This window comes from Lynx canadensis, chromosome C1 (assembly GCF_007474595.2).
Source record: "Lynx canadensis isolate LIC74 chromosome C1, mLynCan4.pri.v2, whole genome shotgun sequence".
NCBI lineage: Eukaryota > Metazoa > Chordata > Mammalia > Carnivora > Felidae > Lynx > Lynx canadensis.
The window spans coordinates 97,651,584-97,674,218 of record NC_044310.1 but is presented as its reverse complement, the minus strand read 5'-3'; the positions used below and the strand labels follow the sequence as shown (position 1 = coordinate 97,674,218).

At 40.2% G+C, this 22,635-nt stretch overlaps 1 protein-coding gene across 2 annotated transcripts; it reads left to right on the top strand.

Moving 5' to 3' along the window:
• Positions 1-72: 72 nt before the first annotated feature.
• On the top strand, positions 73-9,885 carry NRAS (NRAS proto-oncogene, GTPase). 2 transcript variants are annotated; one of them, XM_030327531.1, is made up of 7 exons: positions 74-199; positions 703-830; positions 3,018-3,196; positions 5,639-5,798; positions 6,301-6,424; positions 6,763-6,804; positions 6,912-9,885. In XM_030327531.1, exons 2-5 carry the CDS (start codon positions 720-722, stop codon positions 6,418-6,420), a joined length of 570 nt encoding a protein of 189 aa, XP_030183391.1. In that variant the 5' UTR covers positions 74-199; positions 703-719; the 3' UTR covers positions 6,421-6,424; positions 6,763-6,804; positions 6,912-9,885. The 2 variants fall into 2 exon arrangements, with proteins under 2 accessions (XP_030183392.1, XP_030183391.1); XM_030327532.1 differs by lacking the exon at positions 6,763-6,804 and having other exon boundaries at positions 73-199.
• Positions 9,886-22,635: the final 12,750 nt, after the last annotated feature.

The following is a 22,635-nucleotide window of genomic DNA, read 5'->3' as shown; positions in this document are numbered from 1 at the left end:
GGCCCGCCGCGTGACTCCTGGGTCGGGGGCCCACGTGGCTGGGGCGGGGACTCGGACGCCCCGGGCGCCGACTGATTACGTAGCGGGCGGGGCCGGAAGTGCCGCTCCCTAGTGGGGGCTGTTCATGGCGGTTCCGGGGTCTCCAGCCTTTTTCCCAGTTGTTCTAAATCAGTCGGAAGCGGAGGCAGCGAAGTTTGAGGTAAGGCTCTGTTGTGTTTAGCGTTCGTCTTTGGCGCAAAGAAGCAACTCGTTGTTGCCAGGAATCGAACGGAATCTGCAGGCTGGAGACAAAGGCCCTTGGGCGGGGGTCCTTCGTTTTGAGCGTTACGGGGGAGATCTTTGAAGACCGGCGGGGGAGTAAGACGAGGGGATGGCCAGGAGGCTGCCCCACCAGAGCGGAGAAGACTTGGGGGAGGAGTAGGAAGAGGGGTTTCCTTTACCTTAGGCTGAGGGCGGGGCCCAAGGGCTGTTGAAAAATACCGAAGGGTGGGGGTAGTAGCTAGAAGACTAGCCAGAATTCTGAGGCCCGCAGTAACCTGCCAGTGCTTTTGCACTCCTGAAATCACTAGAACCAAGTGGAGGGTCACGTGTATGGAACCCACATATTTCAAACTCGGGCTTTAACTTACTATTGATTATAGAAAGCTTTGAAGTACTGTAGATGTGACTCGCCAGTTAACCCTGATTGCTGCTTTCCCACAGGTTCTCGCTGGTGTGAAATGACTGAGTACAAACTGGTGGTGGTTGGAGCAGGTGGTGTTGGGAAAAGCGCACTGACAATCCAGCTAATCCAGAACCACTTTGTAGATGAATATGATCCCACCATAGAGGTGAGGCCCAGTGGCAGTGTGCTGACCCTACCTCTGGCTTTTGGCTCACCCTTACCCATATCCTTTACCTTGCTGTTTAGCAAGAGGAATAATCAGGAGACAGAAGTAAAAGTTATTTTGGGTACTGCGTTCAGCAATACAGTAAAGCTTTCCATGTTTGTGGAGAAGAGTTCATTTTTATTAGCTGTTAGAGTTTTTCTAAAAACTTGACAATTTAGCAGTTTAATAAACTGTTGCATACTCGTTGAACTCCTATATGACAGCTCTATTAAAAAGAAACCAGCGGTGGGAAGAGTGACTGAGTAATATGGAGATAAAGGATTCAGAGATCTAGATAGTCTGCAATTTTCATTAAAAGTTGAAGCAGCTGAGACTGGGCTGGAGTAAGAAAGAACATGAGATTTTGAGTCACTACCTAGATTTTTTTCAGTCCCTGTTGGCAGTTTATTTAGTTATGTTATATTGAACAAAACACTTAAACTCTCTGAGCCTCATTTTCTTCGTCTATTAAATTATTATAAACATGTCCTGCCTATCACACACAGGGAAGTTGAGAAACATCAGTATGTTTAAATTTTTTGTGAGTCCACGTTCTAGATTGGCTTGAATAAATAGCATCTAAGGTCCTTTAAAAAAGGTTGTATAATTTTATTCAATTTAGAAATGTCTGACTAGAGATTTTTTATTTTAATCCACATCCTGGTCTTCCTACCCTCCCCCCACCAGCTGGTGAGTGTTTAATGGAAGCTAACATGGCCATTATTAAAAATTAGTAAGTCCTCGGCAAAATTTTATTTAAGCTAAACAGCTTTAGTGTTAATAGTTAGAACCTTTTAATATTTTGCTGAGTTTTAGTTATTGAAGGGTAACATACATACAGTAAAATTCACAAGTATATCTACAGCCTAGTGACTTAAAATTTGTATTTTAAATACTTCCATAATCACCACTCAGAAATATAGACCGTTTCCAATACTCCAAAGAGTTCTCCCATGTCCCTTTCCAGTCAGTAAACCCCTACACTGCCAGGAAATAACCACTTCTCTCTGACTTCTATTAACCTAAGTTAGTTTGACTCAGACCTACCTTATAATTTTAATTTTGCTCATTTCCTCAAACACTCGTACACTTAACCATATTTCATACTTCAGGCAAGTTTTGGCAATGTGAAGTCTATGTTAATTTGAAAGTATATTATAGTCCCACAATGAAGTTGAGAGGCACTGATCAATGAACTGGGAAACCAGCTCGCATTTGTTTCTGGAGCTAGATCTTTACCAGGTGTGATGGGTTGTTTTCTTTGAACTGAATTCCCAAAATGTAAGTATCAAAATACAAGTAAAATTTTTGCCTTAGAGGCAAATTGAAACCATGTATATATTCTATGCATGTCTGTCTTTCTAAGGAATTATAACTATATACAGTAAAACCTTGGTTTGCGAGGTTAATTCGTTCCAGAAACATGCTTGTGATCCAAAGCACTTGTGTATCAAAACGAATTTCAAGAACCATTAACCAAGTTGTGATCGTGTGACATTCGGCATCACATATTGCAAGACGTTGCTAGTTAATAAAGTTAAAATTTAGTATAAATGTTTGCTCGTCTTGCAGAACACTCACAGAACAAGTTACTTGCAATCCAGGGTTTTACTGCACCTTGTTTGGAACCTTTAGGAATTTGATTCCGGAGTATTTTCCAAAGGTAAAAATCCACTATGATGAGAAAAATATTTTGGTGTTATAATTTTGTCTGAAATGAAAAGTATTTGTGTGTTTAGTTATAAACACAAATGATACTGTGTCCAAGGCCTGGTATAACTGGTGGAAGTATGTTTAGAATTTAAATGTACAATAAACAAGAAAATTCCAGTTTATACCTTGGTAAAATAACACCTTGAATGCTAATCTCTAGTCTAACTGCTGTATAGCTCTTTTGAATTACCAAACTTTTTTTATCTTTTCCAAGAACAGAGTGACCACATTTTCCTTTCTGTAGGCTTTTTTCTTAGGGTGACATTAAGTACGTTCTGTTTGTGATTATATATTAGGAGTTTGAGGGACAGAGAGATGGAAATAAACTTAGGAAGGAGCTTATCTAACTTTGGCAATAGCATTGCGTACCCTGTGGTTTCTAATAAAAATGAAATCTTCCTCTCTCCCTGCCGTCTCCCACCCTTCGCACCCCAGGATTCTTACCGAAAACAGGTGGTTATAGATGGTGAAACCTGTCTGTTGGACATACTGGATACAGCTGGTCAAGAAGAGTACAGTGCCATGAGAGACCAATACATGAGGACAGGCGAAGGCTTCCTCTGTGTATTTGCCATCAACAATAGCAAATCATTTGCAGATATTAACCTTTACAGGTACTAGGAGCATTATTTACTCTGAAAGGATGATTGATAAGTGTGTTCTGAAGCTTTGTGAGGGGATGAGGATACCACACTAGGAAAGATAGCATCTTTAATTATGAAGAGAGTTGGTTTTAGGTTGTTTAACACTGAGGATCTGGGGTTACAACTGGAAGTTAATATTGTGACATATTTTATATAATGCACTATGGCTGGAATGTGTGATAATACTTAAATGAAGCTTCCTAATGGGATGATTCAGGACCACAGGTGGTGTTAGAGATCCCACAGGAATTTCAGAGATGAAAACACCTCTGAGAAGCAGTCGTCAGTATGTGACAGAAGATAGAAAATGGTAGGAAGAAATGAACAGGCAGTAAAGAGAGATGAAAGGTGGTCTTTCTCAATAGAACCATAAAGTTTCAAAGCTCAGTCAGACCATAAAAAATTCTGGCACAACATTCTTGTTTTACAGAATCAGATATCGAGTTCAGAAGGTGTTTTGTTAGGTTTTTAGAGTCATGGTTGTTATTAGTAGCAGAGCGGGACCAAAAACCCAGGGCTCCTTTTTCTTAGCTCCATGTTCTTTGAGCAGAGTAATAGAACGGGTTGAAACTTGGCTCCATCATCCATTAGCCATGGGACTTTGGGGCAAACTACCAAATGGCTGTGATGCAGTTTCCTTATCTATAATATGGAGGTAATAGTACCTACCAAGAGTTGTTTGGAAAATTAAACAAGATAATATAACATGTTAATCGCCCAGAAAAGTGCCTAGCACATGGTCAATGTGAGTGTCCTTCCTACAGCCTACAGGCATACTCCATCCATTGAAGATGTCTGCTCATGGAAACAAACTAGTCCAGAAAAGTCACTCAGTAGGGAGAGTGGTTCGTTGGTTTCTTTCTTTCTTTCTTTCTTTCTTTCTTTCTTTCTTTCTTCCTTTCTTTCTTTCTTTTCCTTCCTTCCTTCCTTCCTTCCTTCCTTCCTTCCTTCCTTCCTCCTTTCCTTTTCTTTCTTTTGTCTCTCCCTCTCTCTCTTTCTCTCTTCCTCCCTCCCTTTTTCTCTTTCTTTCTTTCTTTCTTTCTTTCTTTCTTTCTTTCTTTCTTCCTCTTCTAGAGAGTGGGAGGAGGGGAGGGGCAGAGGGAGAGAAAGTGAATCTCAAGCAGGCTCCACCCCCAGCACAGAGCCCCAATGCAGGGCTTAGTCTCAGAACCGTGAGATCATGACCTGAGCAAAATCAGGAGTCAAGACACTTAACCAACTCAGCCACACAGACACCCCAGAAACAAACTAGTCCAAAACTGACTTCGGTGGGGTTTTTTCTGCTTAAATCTGCTCTGCTTTCCATTTGCTGTCTGGAAATAATAGCAATGCATAAGAAAATGTCCAGTACTTGGCAAGTACCTAATGTTGAATTTCTAGAAGTCACTTTTGCTCTTAGGCTGTCTTGTCTTATATTATCCTTTAAAATAGGCTACTGCCGTTACTCCAAAGGTCGGTTCTGCAGATAGCCAGTGTAATGAATTTTAGGTGCATGATTGTGTGTGTACCCAAGGGTAGAGTCTGGAGTAGTGCTGTGCAGTATGGTAGCTACAACCTTACGTGATTATTTCAGTCAATTAAAGTTAAATATAATTGAAAGCTCAGTTCCTTGACCACATAACAACTGACTTCTTAAGTGTTCAACAGCTACATATGACTAGTGGATATAGTTGGACAGCACAGATAGAGAATATTTCCATCATCATGAAAAGTTCTGTTGGACAGTATTGGTCAAGAGAAGCTAGAGCAGTAGTTTCCAAACTGCTGTGTGGTGTGTCTTACATGTCACTGAAAGGAGTGCTGTAAGTTGGGAGTTCCCAGATCCTTTAGTCCCCCTTTAAGAAGAGCACTTCTGGTGTTTTCTATCTTATATCTCGGACTTCCAGTGATAGTATCGTTTGAAGAAAATGTTTGGACATCACCCATCTAGAGAAGTGGATAGACTGTCTTTCATTAAACACTGTCACTCTCAAGGAAACTTCGAAAAGTTATTTTGAGGCAGTAAGCTTTACTTTTTATACTTTAGATCTTAATCTAGAGTATGATTTCAGGTTGCCGATTAAATCCAGAGCCAAGCTCTTTGGAGAATCAGGGAGCGTAACAGGGGTATGCGTCAAGGTAGAATAGCCATCCATTTCCACTAGAAGGTGAACCAGTACTTGGCTGCCTTATGGCTGCTGCGTCAAGTCTAAACCAGTCCACTGTTGTGCATGGTTTTTTATAATTAAACCAAAAGACCATTAGGCATCGTCTTTTATAATCCGTGGGGGGGAAAAAGTGAAACTCCATACTAGATCAATACTAGAAGCTAACAGGCCTAGATAAAATTCGTTAGATTCTTTTTCCATCTGTTCATTTCTTCCTAAAAACTTACTCTTAGGTAATGACGATATGTTCCTTTTTTTTTTTTAGGGAACAGATTAAGCGAGTAAAAGACTCCGATGATGTACCTATGGTGCTAGTAGGAAACAAGTGTGATTTGCCAACAAGGACCGTCGACACAAAACAAGCCCACGAACTGGCCAAGAGTTATGGGATTCCATTCATTGAAACCTCAGCCAAGACCAGACAGGTACAGCAGAGCTTTGAACACCTGGCAAGCATTCATTTAAGGCAGAAAAATATGATTACTAGAGATAATGATCTGCATTCTTTTGTTGTTACGGAATTTTTTGTATTTTATTTTTTTTAATCCTTCATTTAAACCCCAAATGAACCGATTAATATTTTGGTGTGGCATTTTAGCCTCAGGTTAATATGCACAAATATTACTAAAATGAAGACCCTTGATTAAAATTAGTTACAAACATTAGACCTTCCACCATCAACACCAGCCAGTATTTAGGGATTTTGCTCTCCTGAATGGAATCTTTAGATCTGGTCGTTCTCTGTGTCCCACGTTACCCATTTTCCTGTGCTTGAGTATAATTTTTCAAAATTTGCCATTTGTATATATCAGTCTGTTGATGTAATTCATTAAAAATGCTAAATTTGGTGTCCCCAAGAAGTACAAGTGAGATAGTTCACACCTTGGATCGTGTCTATTAAGCCGTCTTTGTCATTCTCTTTTACAGGGTGTTGAAGATGCCTTTTACACACTGGTAAGAGAAATACGTCAGTACCGAATGAAGAAACTCAACAGCAGTGATGATGGGACTCAAGGTTGTATGGGGTTACCGTGTGTGGTGATGTAACAAGGTGAGCATGCGGTCTCTTGGCGTCATAATCATAAATTTTATTATTTAGCATCAGGCAGTTTGGAGGAGATTGCTGTTATTTTTCCTGTGTTGCTATTTGAGAGTTTCTACTTGCTCACAGCTGTAAAATATTTTCCTTATGGCACCCTTTCTGAGAGTACTTTTAAAGCATTTAAGTATTTTATAGACATCATTACACTTTCAATAACAGTAGAAACCAGAAGACATTATTATGAAATGTATGCCTACCATACCATATTCTTGCACTGATTAGGAATTGGAAGAATCACTACATCAAAACTAGATTATAATGACATGGTGTGTGTTCTTTTCTTATAGATACTTTTAAAGTTCTAGCATCAGAAAAGAGCCACTGTCAAGGTATGACAAGCTTGGAAGCGAATGTATTATCGTTCATGTTGATTTCTTAACCATGTTTTTCTCATAATCTCCATGTGCCATTTATACAGATTCTGTCTTTATTTTAGCTGCACTGACACCCTGGTCCTGACTTCCCTGGAGGAGAAGTGTTCCTGTTGCTATCTTCAGTTTCACAAAGAAGCTCCTGCAATTTCCCCAACTCTCCGTAGATCAGTACATTATTCTCTGTTTGAGAAGTTCTCCGAATAACTACCTCCTCACTTGGTTGTCTGACCAGAGAAATGAACCTCTTGTTACTCCCCACTGTTTTTCCACCCTGGTTCTCCCCCAGCACATATAAACAAACCTCCCAGGTTTTTCATCTGAAAAGTAATTCATGCTCTGAAACAGAGAACCAAACTGTAGACATGAAATTCTGTAGGAAACAATGTCTTGAGCTCTAAAGTAGCAACTGCTGGTGACTTTTTTTTTTTTTCCTTTTTACTGTTGAACTTGGAACTATGTTGGTTTTTGGAGAAATGTCGTAAGTTACTGTTTTGCTGAGTATATAGTTAAGTTTACCATTCGGTTTGTTTGTAATGTTATTGGCTATACTCTATACCTGGCATCTGCTCTGCATTCATAAATACAAAAGTGAATTCTGACTTTTGAGTCTATCCTAGTGTTCTCAACTTCCACATAATTAAATCTAACTTTTGCAGCAAAGTGCCTTTTTCCTAGAAGTGGTTTGTAGATTTGCTTTATAATACTTTGGTGGAATAGATGTCTCAAAAACCATTATACATGAAAATGAATGTCTGAGATACATCTATGATCTGTCTACCTTTGAGGGAAAGATATACTGACATAATAGCAGATGCCGTGTCTTACGTGTATGAAGTTGGATTTCCAGAGACCTGATTTGGGTCTCTTCCAAGAGAAAGATGAAACTGGAAACAATTATGAATAACTTCACTTAATTTTTACCTAATCTCTACTTCGGGGCGGGGGGGGGCAGGGAGTAGGTTACCACTTACAAAATATATGCAATTTGTTTCTTCTAGCTTACTGATAATGAACTTCCATTCATATTTAAATTTAGGTCATATCCTAAAGCTTTACATTTGCAGGTGTTCGAAATTGTAAGTTTAATGCAGTTTTATTTAATAGCTATGATCAATGATTTTCAAGCCTCAGATGTATTAACGGACACATTTTCACTACGTATTATGATATTTTAAGGATGTATATTATAATTGCCCTCATTCCCCTTCTCATCCCACCGCAATGGCGGCTTGGTTATTTCAGTTGAGTACAGCAAGGTGCTAATAGACCAGGGTCACAGTTTAAAAACTTGAGCAAGCCGGTTAGCATTGCAGAGAGAGAAATTCTTCCACATTTGCTCATTGCACCAGTAAACTCCAGCTAGTAGTTTGGCCAGATGCACACTGTTAGTCCTGCAAGGAAAGAAGAGGTCAGTTAGCACAGATCCTTTACCATGACTGGAAAAACCTGCTGTCTTGAGGAGGGTCAGCTTAGACATTTTTATAAATAAAATCTGTAGACCATTTTTAGCCATGTGGAAACTCTGAATTAAACCAATATTTTTTCTCATTATTTTGAGAATGAGGATGCCTCAGATCAAAATTTTCAAAATTTTCTTTCTTCATGATGTCCTTTGAAGGGTTTAAAACCAGATGTTGATGAATTCATCTGTGTATACCAGATAATAAGCTGATGGAGTTTGCTCAGAAGAGAAGTAGCCTTTCTATAGAAATTGCTGTTTGAGAAGGGAGTGGGAAGTAGAACTAATTGTTAGTTATGAGGGTTTGGAGGTACGGCGTTTGCATTTGCAGATAATTTCCTGGTAATTCCAGTGAAAAGGAGACTTGGATAACTTTCGATGAGAGATTAGTTCCCAGATGGCCTCTTCCTGTTCTGGTCTCTTCTGGTGTGTACTTACTGAGGTCCTCTATCTTCTCAAACGAGCTTTCATTTAAGGAGACTCCACACTGTCTCTAAATGGATTCAGAAGAGGGCAAGAACCTGCACTGTGCCCAGAGCGAACAAGCCCAGAGAGTTGTGTTCCTTAGTGTTAACTTTGAGAGCTTTCACATACTGTCAACAGCTGTAAATAGAAACTCCCGCTGCTGGGTTTCTGCTCCTTTTGGAACATTGCTGTGTGACTTTCTTGAGGCTAGATGGAGTCTTGTCACCTCAGCTGTCATTGTCTTCACCTCTTCCTCCTCTTCTCATCTGTGTGACTGACAGTATGACCCTTTTTGTAATATCAAATTTAGGGAAAAAGATACTCATTTTTGCCCTTATGTGTATGTACCTTACAGTTTTTTCAAGTGTGTCCTAAGCACAGAATTATCTAAATGGGGCCAAAATTCAGACTTGAAAATGTTCTTTTAATAGCTTGTTAAGAAGTTACACATAGGTGTGAATTTTGGCACGATAGAGTGACAGACTTACAGTTAAATGCTGAGTAACTTCAGTTGGTGTGAAGTAAAGTGTGGTTGTTTAGAATTTGTTTGTAATTGCTGAAAACAGTTCTAGTTTACCTCAGAATCTGAAAAGTCTCTTCCCCCAAGTTAAGTGCCTGGCCAGCTGTCATGAATTACATACTACTTTATGTGTGTTTGTGTTTTAAGGGTTGCACACCCAAGAGTGTGAAAATAAGATGTTCTGTGTAAAGGCCACCATGCCTAGTCTGTAAATGAAACTGTTAAGTGCTGTATTTGCTCCAGCAGCTTACTCTAGAATGTTACTTGGTAATATAATATCATACTTCTTACAGTTTTCACTTTAGTGTAATAGGTAAAGTTATTCTCAGTATGTCTTTTAGCAGGCCCATGTTTAGTCTTTCATCATCCCTTAAACTGCTGTGAATTTTTTGTCTGACTTGAAAGCAAGGATGGAGAAACACTTTGAAGAGATATTTTCGTCTTTTCCCATTCCAGAATTTGTGAGCATGGTCATATTTTGCTTTTACATTTACAGTCATGAACTCTCAAGCTGGCAGCTACAACCAAGAACCAAAAAATGGTGCATTCTGCTTCTTGTAATTCATCTCTGCTAATAAATTATAAGAAGCAAGGATAATTAATTAGGGAAAATATTTTATTTAGGTGGTTTCTGTAAGCAAGAGACTATAATTCTTGTACATTATTTTTCATCTTCGCTGTTTCTTTAAGCAGTGTAATGTGCCACAAAATTATTTTTAAGGTGTTTCCTGTTAGGAATTGTTTTAAACGTGTTGTCATTATCAGAATAGTTGTAGATATGTTTCAGAATACAACTGGTGATTTTTAAAGGCCTGAGTACTGACCTAAGAAGCAACTGGATGAATTCTACTCTGGAGGGAAGGGAGGATCTCAGTGAAAGTTGTATGACTTTTATATTTCTGTGCCATCAGATATAGGTAAAAATACCAATTGTGCAATTCTGTTGTTTAAACAGAACTATTGGCCTCTTTGGCCCTAAATTAAGGGGCTGATATTTTAAGTTGACTATTTTATTGTAAATTAATCCATCCTAATTTTTAAAAATTTGGTTGAATGTTTTTCTTGTTAAATGTTTAAAAAATAAAAACTGGAAGTTCTTTGCTTAGTCATAATTCTTTTTTCTACTGAAGTGCCTTTCTTGAAAGTTAATATGAATTTTAGTCTTGGTTTTTTTGTTTGTTTTTTTAAATAAGTTTTATTTTTATTTATTTTGAGAGAGAGAGAGAGAGAGCACGGGAGGGGCAGAGAGAGAGGGAGACAGAATACCAAGCAGTCTGCCCTGTCCTCCCAAAGCCCTAAGGCTCGAACTCGTGAACTGGTGAGATCATGACCTCAACCAAAATTGAGAGTCAGATGCTTAATTGAGCCACCCAGGCGCCCCTAATTATAGATTTTTGGATGTGACATTTGGACAGTGTTCGAAGATCTGAGTTCCTCATTTTATCTCCGTGTAAAATATGTCAAAGCCTGCTTTTAAACTCTTATCTTGGGGGTGATTCATAGCCATGATCCATAGCTATATGTCAAATTCTAACATAATAATATAAAGTGCTTGAAACTATCTTTGGAAATATTTTTTCCTGTTTTCACATTTACTGCACAGTCTATCTACCAACCTTGGTATCGTTAGAACATAGTTCTAGGAGCCAAAGAACATGGGTTCCAACTATAATTTTGCTACTCTGGCCCATACATAGTTTGTTCATTTGCAAAATAGGAAAGTTGAATTAGCATGTTTCAGGTTTCCCAACCGTAATTAAGGAGGTATAGTTCTTAAAAAAACCCAAACAAAAACTTCACACCTAGAATTTTTCACCTAACACTGAAATACTGTGATTATGAGGATCTTGGCTTATTCTACCAAAGACATCATTTTTACTTTCACTTTTTCTTCAAAAGGGGGCAGAGGGATATTGATACTTGGCTGAATTAAACTTGAGAAAAGCAAATTTAAATGACAAAATATGTTTCTAGATAGGACTGCTAGGACATATAAACATTTTAGAATATAAAATATAAGTGAAAAAAATTATGGGCTTTGTGTATCTAAAGCATTTGCACCTAAAATTGATCCCCTATGCCTACCATCATTTGTTGTTTGCTAATATTGGACCCGGTGGTAACTGAGAAAAGAATGTAGAAGAGGATGTTTTCTGGATTCTGCTGATGGCTGCTAATTCTGTTTGGTAATATGAAGCTACAAAGAGACAAATGGTGAAAAAGTAGCGTAAGAAGCTTGTTTCTTTGAAATATGTGGAGACTTCCCACGCATCTCCGTGCTGTTAAGATTTCTGCCTTAGAGCAAGCAATACTGAAGGTTATTAAAAGGACAACATAGTTACATGAGTTATTTATATCCATAGATACATGTAAAGGGGCCAAGAGGCCATGCTAGTGATCACTTTGCAAAACTAAGACATTTCAGAGAGTATCCAACTCCTGTCATGACCTGAGGCCTAGGATCAATGTCCAGTATCCAAGTGGGAAGAATATGCTTTGTATTGCTTTAAAGTTGACTCTGGGCAATGAAAGGGGGTCCGGAAAAGAAAACTAGACCTCTAGGAACATATGAAATACAGGAAACAAATACCCTTTTCAGTGCCAAAATGAGCATTAAAAGTTTCAGATTCATGAACTAGAAGGAAACCTGGTGAGTTGATCATTCTTATCTGGAGAATTTGTATCCATGACTTACTTCACACTTGCACCAAAATAGTTTATTAACCTGCATGTTATTTTTCAATTTAAAAGGATGCACTTAGTCTCTTCTTAAAATAATAGTATAAATAGGGGCACCTGGGTGGCTCAGTCGTTAAGCATCTGACTTTGGCTGGGTTCATGATCTCACAGTCCATGGGTTCGAGCCCCGCATCGGGCTCTGCGCTGACAGCTCAGAGCCTGGAGCCCTGCTCCACATTCTGTGTCTCCCTCTGTGCCCCTCCCCCACTAGTGCTCTGTCTCCCAAAAATAAATGTTAAAGAAAAAATTTTAATAATAGTATAAATACAGTGTACCCTCAGTTTACAGGCATGTAGAAAGAGAACGAGACCTAACACTCACCCAATGTTGGGAGTTAAAATGATATTAAATGTTTCTAAAATGTTTCTAAAGATAGAGGTGGCTTCCAGCACAACTGTCTAATGGGGGAGGATGTGGTTGGAACTGAGCAGGTGCCTCCTAGAACCTTTAGGCACTGGAGCCTGAAATGTTATCCAAGTTAGGAAAAGAAATCTAGGATGGCTTCTGTGAACGCGATAAAACTGGCACGATGACCCTTTCTATTAGAACTACGGATATGCAAGTTACACTGAATATTTAAGTCTGAAAAAGGAAATTTGTGCATTATTTTAAAACATCTTAGTACAAATTGATTCTCCACGTTTACAGCTGAGACCCAATATCCTTGATGTTTTGTTTTTGTTTTTTTTTTAATCACTGGAATGAAGTCTAAAGACCTCTTCAAAATTAGATCGAGAACTCTCATAAATTTATGCTTGTTTTGCCCGTGAATTTGAGGAGTCTGACATTTAACAATTAAAGTCCAAAATGAAACTCTAGAATAGCATATGAACTAAAATTACCAAGGTCTGTGCCCGTGGCATCCCATCATTCTGTATCTGGTGTGACATTTCCTCTCAGAGAACCACATTTGGATCCCACCGTGACACAGAGCCACATGCTCTGTGTATATATATATACAAAATATATTTGGTTTGTTGGCTCACTCAATTTTCCTTATGACTTTCCTTCCTAATTCATTTCGCAAGTTTTTACTGAATACCTGCTATTGTGCCTGGGCACACCACTGCTCCGGACGTTTAGTAGCGAACCAGATAGGCATTGTTTTCTTATTCATCTTTTCTATTCTATTGAGGAGACATCACTAAAAATTTCTTCGTTAGAATTTGGTGATCGTTTCAAAGACTCTACCCAGCTTTTCTGACTTCTCTGACTCCTTCCTGGTCTGAGAATGCTCAGGGATACCCAAGATGCACTAGAAACTGTCTCATGCCTCATTGCCACTTGGGGTTCTCCTTTTTAAGTCAGGTCTCGGTAGAAATGGAAACTATATATTGCTTTGAGAGTTCAAAGTGGTGCTCTTACGGACTTCATCTCATTCAATCCTCAAGAACAAGGTAGCATAGGAATGGTCTTCCATTTTACAGGTGAGAAAACTGAATCCCCTAAAAATGGATGGATTTATCTTCATTTGAGCCCAGGTCTCCTGATTTTAGATCCCTTGCTCTTTGATTCACTTAGAAGTTTTCTTTCTTTCTTTCTTTCTTTCTTTCTTTCTTTCTTTCTTTCTTTCTTTTTTAATGTTTATTTACTTTTGAGAGAGAGCACTAGCATGTAAGTGCGGGAGGGGCAGAGAGAGAGAGGGGACAGAGGATCCAAAGAGTGCTCTGGGCTGACAGCAGAGAGCCGAATGTGGGGCTCGAACTCACAAACCGTGAGATCATGACCTGAGCTGAAGTCAGACGCTTAACCGACTGAGCCACCCAGGTGCCCCCGATCCACTTATAGTTTTCTTTTTCTTTCTTCCTTTTTTTTTTTTTTTTTTTAATGTTTATTTTTTGAGAGAGAGCAAGCAGGGGGGAGGAGTAGAGAGAGGGAGACAGAGAATCTGAAGCAGACTCGGTGCATGGCAGCACAGAGCCCGACTTGGGGATCGAACCTACAAACAGTAACCATGAGATCATGACCAGAGCCGAAATCAAGAGCCTGGGCGTTCAACCGCCTGAGCCACCCGGGCGCCCCCACTTTGTAGTTTTCAAACCATGTTTCTCCAAGCCCTTACAGTCCCATAAAGACTTCCGGGAAAGCCTGAGTGGGTGGAGCCCAGGCCTTCCTCCTTTGTCGGCCTACTTTAACTGAAGCAGTCCACTTCTGTCTGTTTTTCCATTTTAGGCTTTCATTCAAGATTTAATTTGAAGATTTCATAAGAAAAAGTTTAAATACCACTTGATGTCACCAATCTGCTTCTACAACCATCTATCACCAAGTGGGGAATCACTAGGTCATACCCTCACGTCTAGTCCAGAACCCAGTACCCTCTAGGTACAGTCATGGTCATTGTACAACTAAATGGTGAGGCAGGATATAACACAGTGGTTCACAGGCCCCACGCTGCAGCCGGAATACCTGGGCTACCACTGACCACTAGCTGTGAGCCTTTGGGCAAGTCAACTTCTTGTAAAACGGAGGTAACAATAGTTCCTTAAAAGACTGTTGTGAAAATTAAAGGAATTGATATATGCTTAAGGGGGGAAAAAGATACTTGAAACAGTACTCAGCACAATCACCATGGCATGGATCCTATGAGCATGCCTCCCTCTCACTTCCAACAGAACCGCTGTGTGCTGTGAAGTTTAGATGGTTTTGTTGAAAGCAAATTGCTGAATTTCAGTTCCATTCAAGAGGCAGGAAATAGTCAGTTTGTCTCACGGAAAAGGATGAGTCTTATAAATTTGACTTCTTTATTTTTAGGCATGTATGGGAAATTATTACTGACAGGAAAATGAGGCTGAAAAAAATACCATAAAATTCCATAGGTTTGGTTTTACGCCAAACTAAAACTGACTACTTAGGTAAAAACTAACTTACATACCTCTAACAGGGTAACAAAAACAGCCCATGGTTGCTGCTGGCAAAAGAGGTATATTCCCAAACCAGAAGCTGTAATGAGCTCAGAACTGCTCCCACTGAGGAAATGTAGCAAAAGATTAAGCTGATCCTGAAAGTTCACTCATGGCAACCCTGAGCCCCATAGGCAGCTTTGGTAACTCTGAGCCATGAGTGACCGAGGGCATCGAACAGGGTGGGATGGAAGGCAGGTTGGAAAAGGGTGGGGATGCCCGGCAGGTTTCATAGCAGGCAGGGAGGTCTGCTATAGCAGAACAGAGGGGCTTGCTGGACAAAAGAAGGCAGGCGGCAGGGATCTGTTTAGAGCCGATTCCCGTAATGTGTCTGTCATCTCCTTCCTGTACAGACTCAGGTTACCAATCTCTCTAACTCAATGAAATACAAGAGATCTCCCCCTTTTAAAAGTGTTTGTAAATTTCTTATTTGGAACTCTGGATGTTTTCCATTGGAATAATATTCTAAGTGATGGTTAGTTTCCCAGGTTGGCTCCAGCTAATGTAGTCCATAAGGTAGCTGAAATATTCACATTAACAATTTACAAGCATGTTTTCAAATATTTATTTATCTTGAGAGCGAGACAGAGAGAGAGCATGCAAGCAGGGGAGGGGCAGAGAGAGGGAGAGAGAGAATCCCAAGCAGGCTCCATGCTGCCAGCACAGAGCCTAATGTGGGGCTCAATCTCACAAACCCATGAGATCATGACCAAAATCAGGTAGAAATCAAGAGCCAAATGCTTAACCAACCGAGCCACCCAGGCGCCTCTCATATTAACAATTTTTAAAAGAAAACAAAATAATATATTTTTTTTGCTAAAAACTAAAGCAAAAAATAGAATTAAATAAGACTAGTTTATCTTATATATTGAGGCTTGAAAAAAAAGCAAGCTTAATTACAGAAAAAGTATGGGTAAATAGAGACATGTCCCATTGAAGGAAGCTTCTGAGGGTTTTCCCTTAAAGGCTGTAGGTGAGGACAGGATCGAGATTTGTTTTATTTCATTTTCCTTTAAATTCAGGTTTTATTTTTCTTATGGTATAAATAACACTTGTTCGTGGTAGAAAATGGAAACAAGCCAAAAGAAAAAAGTAAAAAATCGCCATCATCCCACTACCCAGACAGAACACAAATGTAAGTTGCCCAGGCGGTTTATCAATGTCTGTAGTGATATTTAAATTAAATACCTTTCGGGGCGCCTGGGTGGCGCAGTCGGTTAAGCGTCCGACTTCAGCCAGGTCACGATCTCGCGGTCCGTGAGTTCGAGCCCCGCGTCGGGCTCTGGGCTGATGGCTCAGAGCCTGGAGCCTGTTTCCGATTCTGTGTCTCCCTCTCTCTCTGCCCCTCCCCCGTTCATGCTCTGTCTCTCTCTGTCCCAAAAATAAATAAAAAATGTTGAAAAAAAAAAAAATTAAAAAAAAAAAAATTAAATACCTTTCGTTTGTTTACACAAACAAGATTATACTAGGTATACATCTCTGTACTATGTTTTCTCCCTTAGTAAAATCTTTTATTTAATGTTTCCTATGTTACTATGTATTCATTCACATCACTAAGTTAATTACTGTTATTTTGTGATGATTGCACCATCCTGTAATCAGTCTTCTAGTTCAGACCTCTCAGTTGTTCCTACTTTTTGCCTCTAGTAACGATTTGGCTACAGTTAACATTTTTGAAGTACATTTTTGAGTACTTGTATAATAATTTCCTTAAAATAAAGTCATAAAAATGAAATCGTATCAATAGAGGAAGCACACTGTTTAAGGTTTTTTTGGTAAATATGCTGCCAAATTCCCTTCCATAAAGGCTAAAATCTTATACTTTCACACCATTATTGTGACTGTTTCCCTATATATTAAGCATTGAGTATTATCAAGAAACTGGTTCCCTTTTTATATCAAATTCACTTCAAAACTGTATGGGAAACAGAAACAAATTGCAAATGATTTAAAACACACACACACACACACACACACACACACACACACTAGATGTTAGAAGATACGCCATTTTAGAAATTCCTCAGAGTATAATGAATCTTATTTTTCATTTTTTTTTTCAACGTTTATTTATTTTTGGGACAGAGAGAGACAGAGCATGAACGGGGGAGGGGCAGAGAGAGAGGGAGACACAGAATCGGAAACAGGCTCCAGGCTCTGAGCCATCAGCCCAGAGCCTGACGCGGGGCTCGAACTCACGGACCGTGAGATCGTGACCTGGCTGAAGTCGGACGCTTAACCGACTGCGCCACCCAGGCGCCCCTGAATCTTATTTTTCAAAGCTGTATCAGGTGGAATTCACCAAAAGACAAGTCTCTTCAGATCTTTTCATTTTTTTTTTTTAATTTTTTTTTTCTTCCACGTTTTTTTTTTTTTTTATTTATTTTTGGGACAGAGAGAGACAGAGCATGAACAGGGGAGGGGCAGAGAGAGAGGGAGACACAGAATCGGAAACAGGCTCCAGGCTCCGAGCCATCAGCCCATAGCCTGACGCGGGGCTCGAACTCACGGACCGCGAGATCGTGACCTGGCTGAAGTCGGACGCTTAACCGACTGCGCCACCCAGGCGCCCCAGATCTTTTCATTTTTAACGTGATAGTAAAGACTTCAAATCTGTTCTTCTCTTTTCCTCATTACTTACATCTACCACCTTGTGTCTGGACATCTCTATGTGCTAACAACTTTATATTCATTAACTCATTTACTCAGTGAATCGGGAATATTAAAAATAACACAGGGCTTTAATACCCCAAATACTATCCCCATGTCGCAAAATTCTCTCTCTCTCTCTCTCTCTCTCTCTCTCTCTCTCTCTGCATCCTTCTCCCTTCCTCCATTCCAGACTCAGAGGAAAAATCCCTCTCTTTTCTTCAAGTCTCGCTTCCCCCTCCTCCCATGTCCTTCAAGACTGGAAACTTGTTCTGTCCTTGACATTCCATTCTCCGGTGATGTTGGTATTCCTCCATCTATAAATATATTCCCTTGACCCTAGATCCCTCTACCTGTCGTTCTATTTTTTCTCCGTCCACTCTCTGACATTGTTAGGAAAGAAGGGTCTCCACTTCGTCATCTCCCATCCACTCGTCAACCCACAACCACCAAACCTCCTCCACTCCTATGACTCCTCTGAAACCTCCCTAACAGTTTGGCAGCCACAGAGCTGGGACAAGAGGTTCTTGAACTTGACCTGAGGAGCCGGCTGACAGCTTCCAGCTGCCATAACGTTTCATTTGCAACCCTGAAGCCATGCTCAGTACCCACACTCCCTACCTCACAGTCAGTGACTGAACATGGTGAGGGTACTAGAGTGGGGCCAGTTTTCTCCCTACAGGACTCCTTGAACGGGCAATCCTTGTGGGGAACGCCCCGCTGGCCTGGCCAAGACTTTCCCAGACTAAAATCTGAGGCTCTTTCAAGTCATCCTCCTTCCTTCCTTCTCTCTTCTTATACCTGTCAGATCATCATCGCACCATTGTCTGAAGACTTTCCCTGCCTACCCCGGCTCCCTCCTCTTTTATCCTTCACAGGCATTACCTTAAATGCAATAAATCTCTTGTATGTCTCATTCTCTCTGGGCATCTTCTTAAAAGGAGCTGAACTGACCCATGGTGATCACCCACTTTCCTAATCGCCGAACCTATGAACTATTTTCTGTCCTTTCATGAAGTCTCACAACATTAAGCCCCGTGACTTGGTTTCAGATTGCTTTTCTCCCAAAGCTTCCACGATACAGTATCTTCTTCTCCTCCTTCGTCCCCCATCATTTCAACTTTTTCTGTGGTCTTTTCTTTCTACAACCAATCCTTAAATATTGGTTTTCCTTAAGAATCTTTCTATGGCCCTCTGCTCTTTGCACATGTTCTGTCTCAGTGCTATAACTGATTATCAGAGTTTTAACCAAGATCATTGCTGATGACTCACAAATATATCTCCAGTTCAGGATTCTCTCCTGAGTTCCAAAGCCAAATATCCAACTGCCAACTGGACATTTCCATTTCGAGGAATTAAGCCAAATACATTGGTTTTGGCCTTAATCCTATCTATCCTCTTGTATTATCTTCTTACCAATCACTCACAAGGAAACTTAAGACTTATTCTCAACAACTCCTCTTCCATCACCCCATATCCATTTTGTGGTTTGATAGTCTTGTCTTCAAAATAGGTCATATCTGTCACTTCTGCTGCAGTTCTACAGTGATTGTTTCCATTTAAGCCTTCATCATTTTTTAAAAAACTTTGTAAAATGCTCATTCTTGAGAGAGACAGAGACAGAGCACGAGTGGGGGAGGGGCAGAGAAAGAAGGAGACACAGAATCCGAAGCAGCCTCCAGGCTCTGAACGGTCAGCACAGAGCCCGATGTGGGGCTTGAACTCACAAGCCGTGAGATCAGGACCTGAGCCAAAGTTGGATGCGAGGTATCTAAATGTGAGGTATGTAAAAATCTACACTAGTAGTCTAAATAGTTCTGAGAAGAGACCTACTCCTATCTTCAGTTATAGAATTCTCATCAATAGAAATCACCTTGTTTTGTTTTCTTCATAGCATCCATTACTACCTGAAATTACCTTATTGTATGTTGCCCATTAGAATATAAACAGAGGCTGTGTCTTTCTTGTTCACCACTATACATATGCCACTGCCCAGGACAGTGCCTGGTTAGGTTTGCAAAAGTTGAGGCCACACAACTAGTAAAAACAGGAGATAAGATTGGAGCTGAAGTCTGTCTGAAATTACCCACAAACTTGGTGTCCTTGAGTACCCAAGAAATATTTGTTGAAACAACAAATGAAGTCAGTGAACTTTTGTAAGTTGATTTATTTATTTTGAGGTGGTGGGGGAGGAGAAGAGAGAGGAGAGAGAGAGAACCCCAAGCAGGCTCTGCATGGCCAGCTTGGAGCCTGAAGCGGGACTTGAACCCAGGAACTGTGACATCATGACCTGACACAAAACCAAGAGTCGGATGCTTAACCAACTGAGCCACCCAGGTGCCCCTCGGTGAATGTTTTTAAATAGAGAGTGTAGGGGTGCCTGGGTGGCTCAGTTGGTTAAGCGTCCAACTTCTGCTCAGCTCATGATCTCACAGCTCATAGGTTGGAGCCTTGCATTGGGCTCTGTGCTGTCAGTGCAGAGCCGGCTTTGGATCCTATCTCCTTCTCTCTGCCCCTCCCCCACTAGAGCACACGCACACACATGCTCTCTCTCTCAAAAATAAACATTAAGGGGCGCCTGGGTGGCGCAGTCGGTTGAGCGTCCGACTTCAGCCAGGTCACGATCTCGCGGTCCGTGAGTTCGAGCCCCGCGTCGGGCTCTGGGCTGATGGCTCGGAGCCTGGAGCCTGTTTCCGATTCTGTGTCTCCCTCTCTCTCTGCCCCTCCCCCGTTCATGCTCTGTCTCTCTCTGTCTCAAAAATAAATAAACGTTAAAAAAAAATTTAAAAAAAAAAAAATAAAAAAAAAAATAAATAAATAAACATTAAAAAAAATGGAGAATATAGTGGTGTTTTATTTTTTTATGTTTATTTATTTTTGAGAAGGAGCAAGAGAGAGTGCATGGATGCATGTGAGCGGAGGAGGGGCAAAGGGAGAATCCCAAGTAGGACCCTTGCTGTCAGCATAGACCCTGACTTGGGGCTCTATCTCATGAACCATGAGATAATGACCTGAGTCAAAGTCAAGAGTCAGACAACTAACCAACTGAGCCACCCAGGAGCCCCTCAAAGTGATGTTTTAAAAAGATTTCATCTGGAAGTATTTTGCAATATGATTTGGAGGCAGTGAAAATAATTAAGAATCTATTGCAATCAACTGAATTTGAGGTGACTAATGATTTATGAAAATTGCAGTAGCTGCTAATAACCAAAAAACCTGAGTAACCAATTTCTAAAACAAATTTATTTTTCTTACATACAAGCCTTGAACAACATGGATTAAAACTGCCACATCCACTTATACACAGATTTTTTTTATATAAATACTGTAGTATAAATGTATTTTCCTTATGGTTTTCTCTTCTTTAGCTTACTCTATTATAAAAATACAGTATACAATATATGACATGCAAAATATGTGTTAATCAACTGTTTATGTCATCAGTAAGGCTTCTGGTCTGTAGTAGGCTATTAGTAGTTAAGTTTGGGGGGAGTCAAAAGTTACATGTGGATTTTCGACCATACGAGGGGGCAGCGAGAAGGATGTCAGTAACCCTAACTCCAGCGCTGTTTGGGGGTCATCTGTTTTAGAAAGCCTGCAGGGGGCAGTCCAGGGCTAATATGGCGACTTGAGGATATCTTCAGGGACCCTGGCTCTTTTCTTCTGCTCAGGTATTTCTTCACATGTGGCTTTTGTCCTGCTCATCACTTGTGTTACAACAATGGTTGATTTGCACTCACCCAGATATATATATTTTTTATTCCAGAGAGGAAGAAGAAGACTGGCAAAAAAGCAGAACGTATGCCAGCTAAGATGATGTCTTCTAAAAGGGGTTTTATAGACATGGCACCCAGCAATTCTGTTTATATCCCATTGGTCAGACTGTACTTCATGGCCACGTCTAGCTGCTTGGAGGTTTAGCAAACACAGTTGATTTCGGCTGAGTACGTTAGTGCCCAAACTAAAAAGGGCTTTATTAATAAGAAAAAAAAAAAGGGAAAATGACTTTTGAGTAGATAGCTAGGGTATCTGCCACAAATGGAAGGGGAAAATTGAAGGATAACATATAAAGATAAGGATTGCTAAAGAGGAAGGAAGATTGGGGAAGGAAATGTTTAGTTTAGATATATCAATTTGTAGAGACCCCTGGGAAACCCAGGTGGAAATATCACCAAAAAAGTTGGAAAGGAATGAACAAATGTTTTGGTTCAGTAACACCATTGTAAATGTGTTTTCATGTTGCTGATGAAAAGGAGGCGATCGCCAAAAATGTAGGCAGCAAACTATTCAGTTTTGCCAACAAAAAGGCTTGTTCCAATTTTCCATAGGAAACAGTTAATAGTGAAAAGATTATTCAGTCTACATCCATAATTCTGTTGTAATCTGAAGCTCCAACTTGTGCTGTTTTTTTTTTTTTTTTTAATTTTTTTTTTTTCAACGTTTATTTATTTTTGGGACAGAGAGAGACAGAGCATGAACGGGGGAGGGGCAGAGAGAGAGGGAGACACAGAATCGGAAACAGGCTCCAGGCTCTGAGCCATCAGCCCAGAGCCCGACGCGGGGCTCGAACCCACGGACTGCGAGATCGTGACCTGGCTGAAGTCGGACGCTTAACCGACTGCGCCACCCAGGCGCCCCGTGTGCTACTGTCTTTAATATAAACTGTTACAACTGATAAACTCTGCTGAATCTCAGAAATACTTTCTTTGCCTAACAGTAATTATCACATAATTAGCCACAGCAAAGACTCTCTGTTATTGTCGAAAGATCCTAAGACTTTGGTCCAGAGGGTCTTAGTTTTGCCATTTATGAGTAGAAAGCCTTCGGGCAGGATACTTCACTTTTCAGAGCCTTAGTTTTCTCATTTGGGAAGCAGGGATAAAGTACTTATAGGATTGTAATTAGGATCCAAAAGATAATGTCTGAAAAATGCTTTATATACTATAAAATGTTATATAAAAGGAAGATATCATTCTTTTTATAACAATATACAAAGGAGGGGTAAATGAGCACTCAAGATGGAAGTTTAGTTTCTCTAAGATTTGAAGTAAGTT

Coding starts and splice junctions, on each gene's coding strand:
- NRAS (XM_030327532.1), top strand. CDS start 720: ATGACTGAGTACAAACTGGTGGTGGTTGGAGCAGGTGGTGTTGGGAAA. Junction 3,197..5,638: donor GCAGATATTAACCTTTACAG/GTACTAGGAGCA, acceptor TTTTTTTTTTAG/GGAACAGATTAAGCGAGTAA. Junction 5,799..6,300: donor CCTCAGCCAAGACCAGACAG/GTACAGCAGAGC, acceptor TCTCTTTTACAG/GGTGTTGAAGATGCCTTTTA.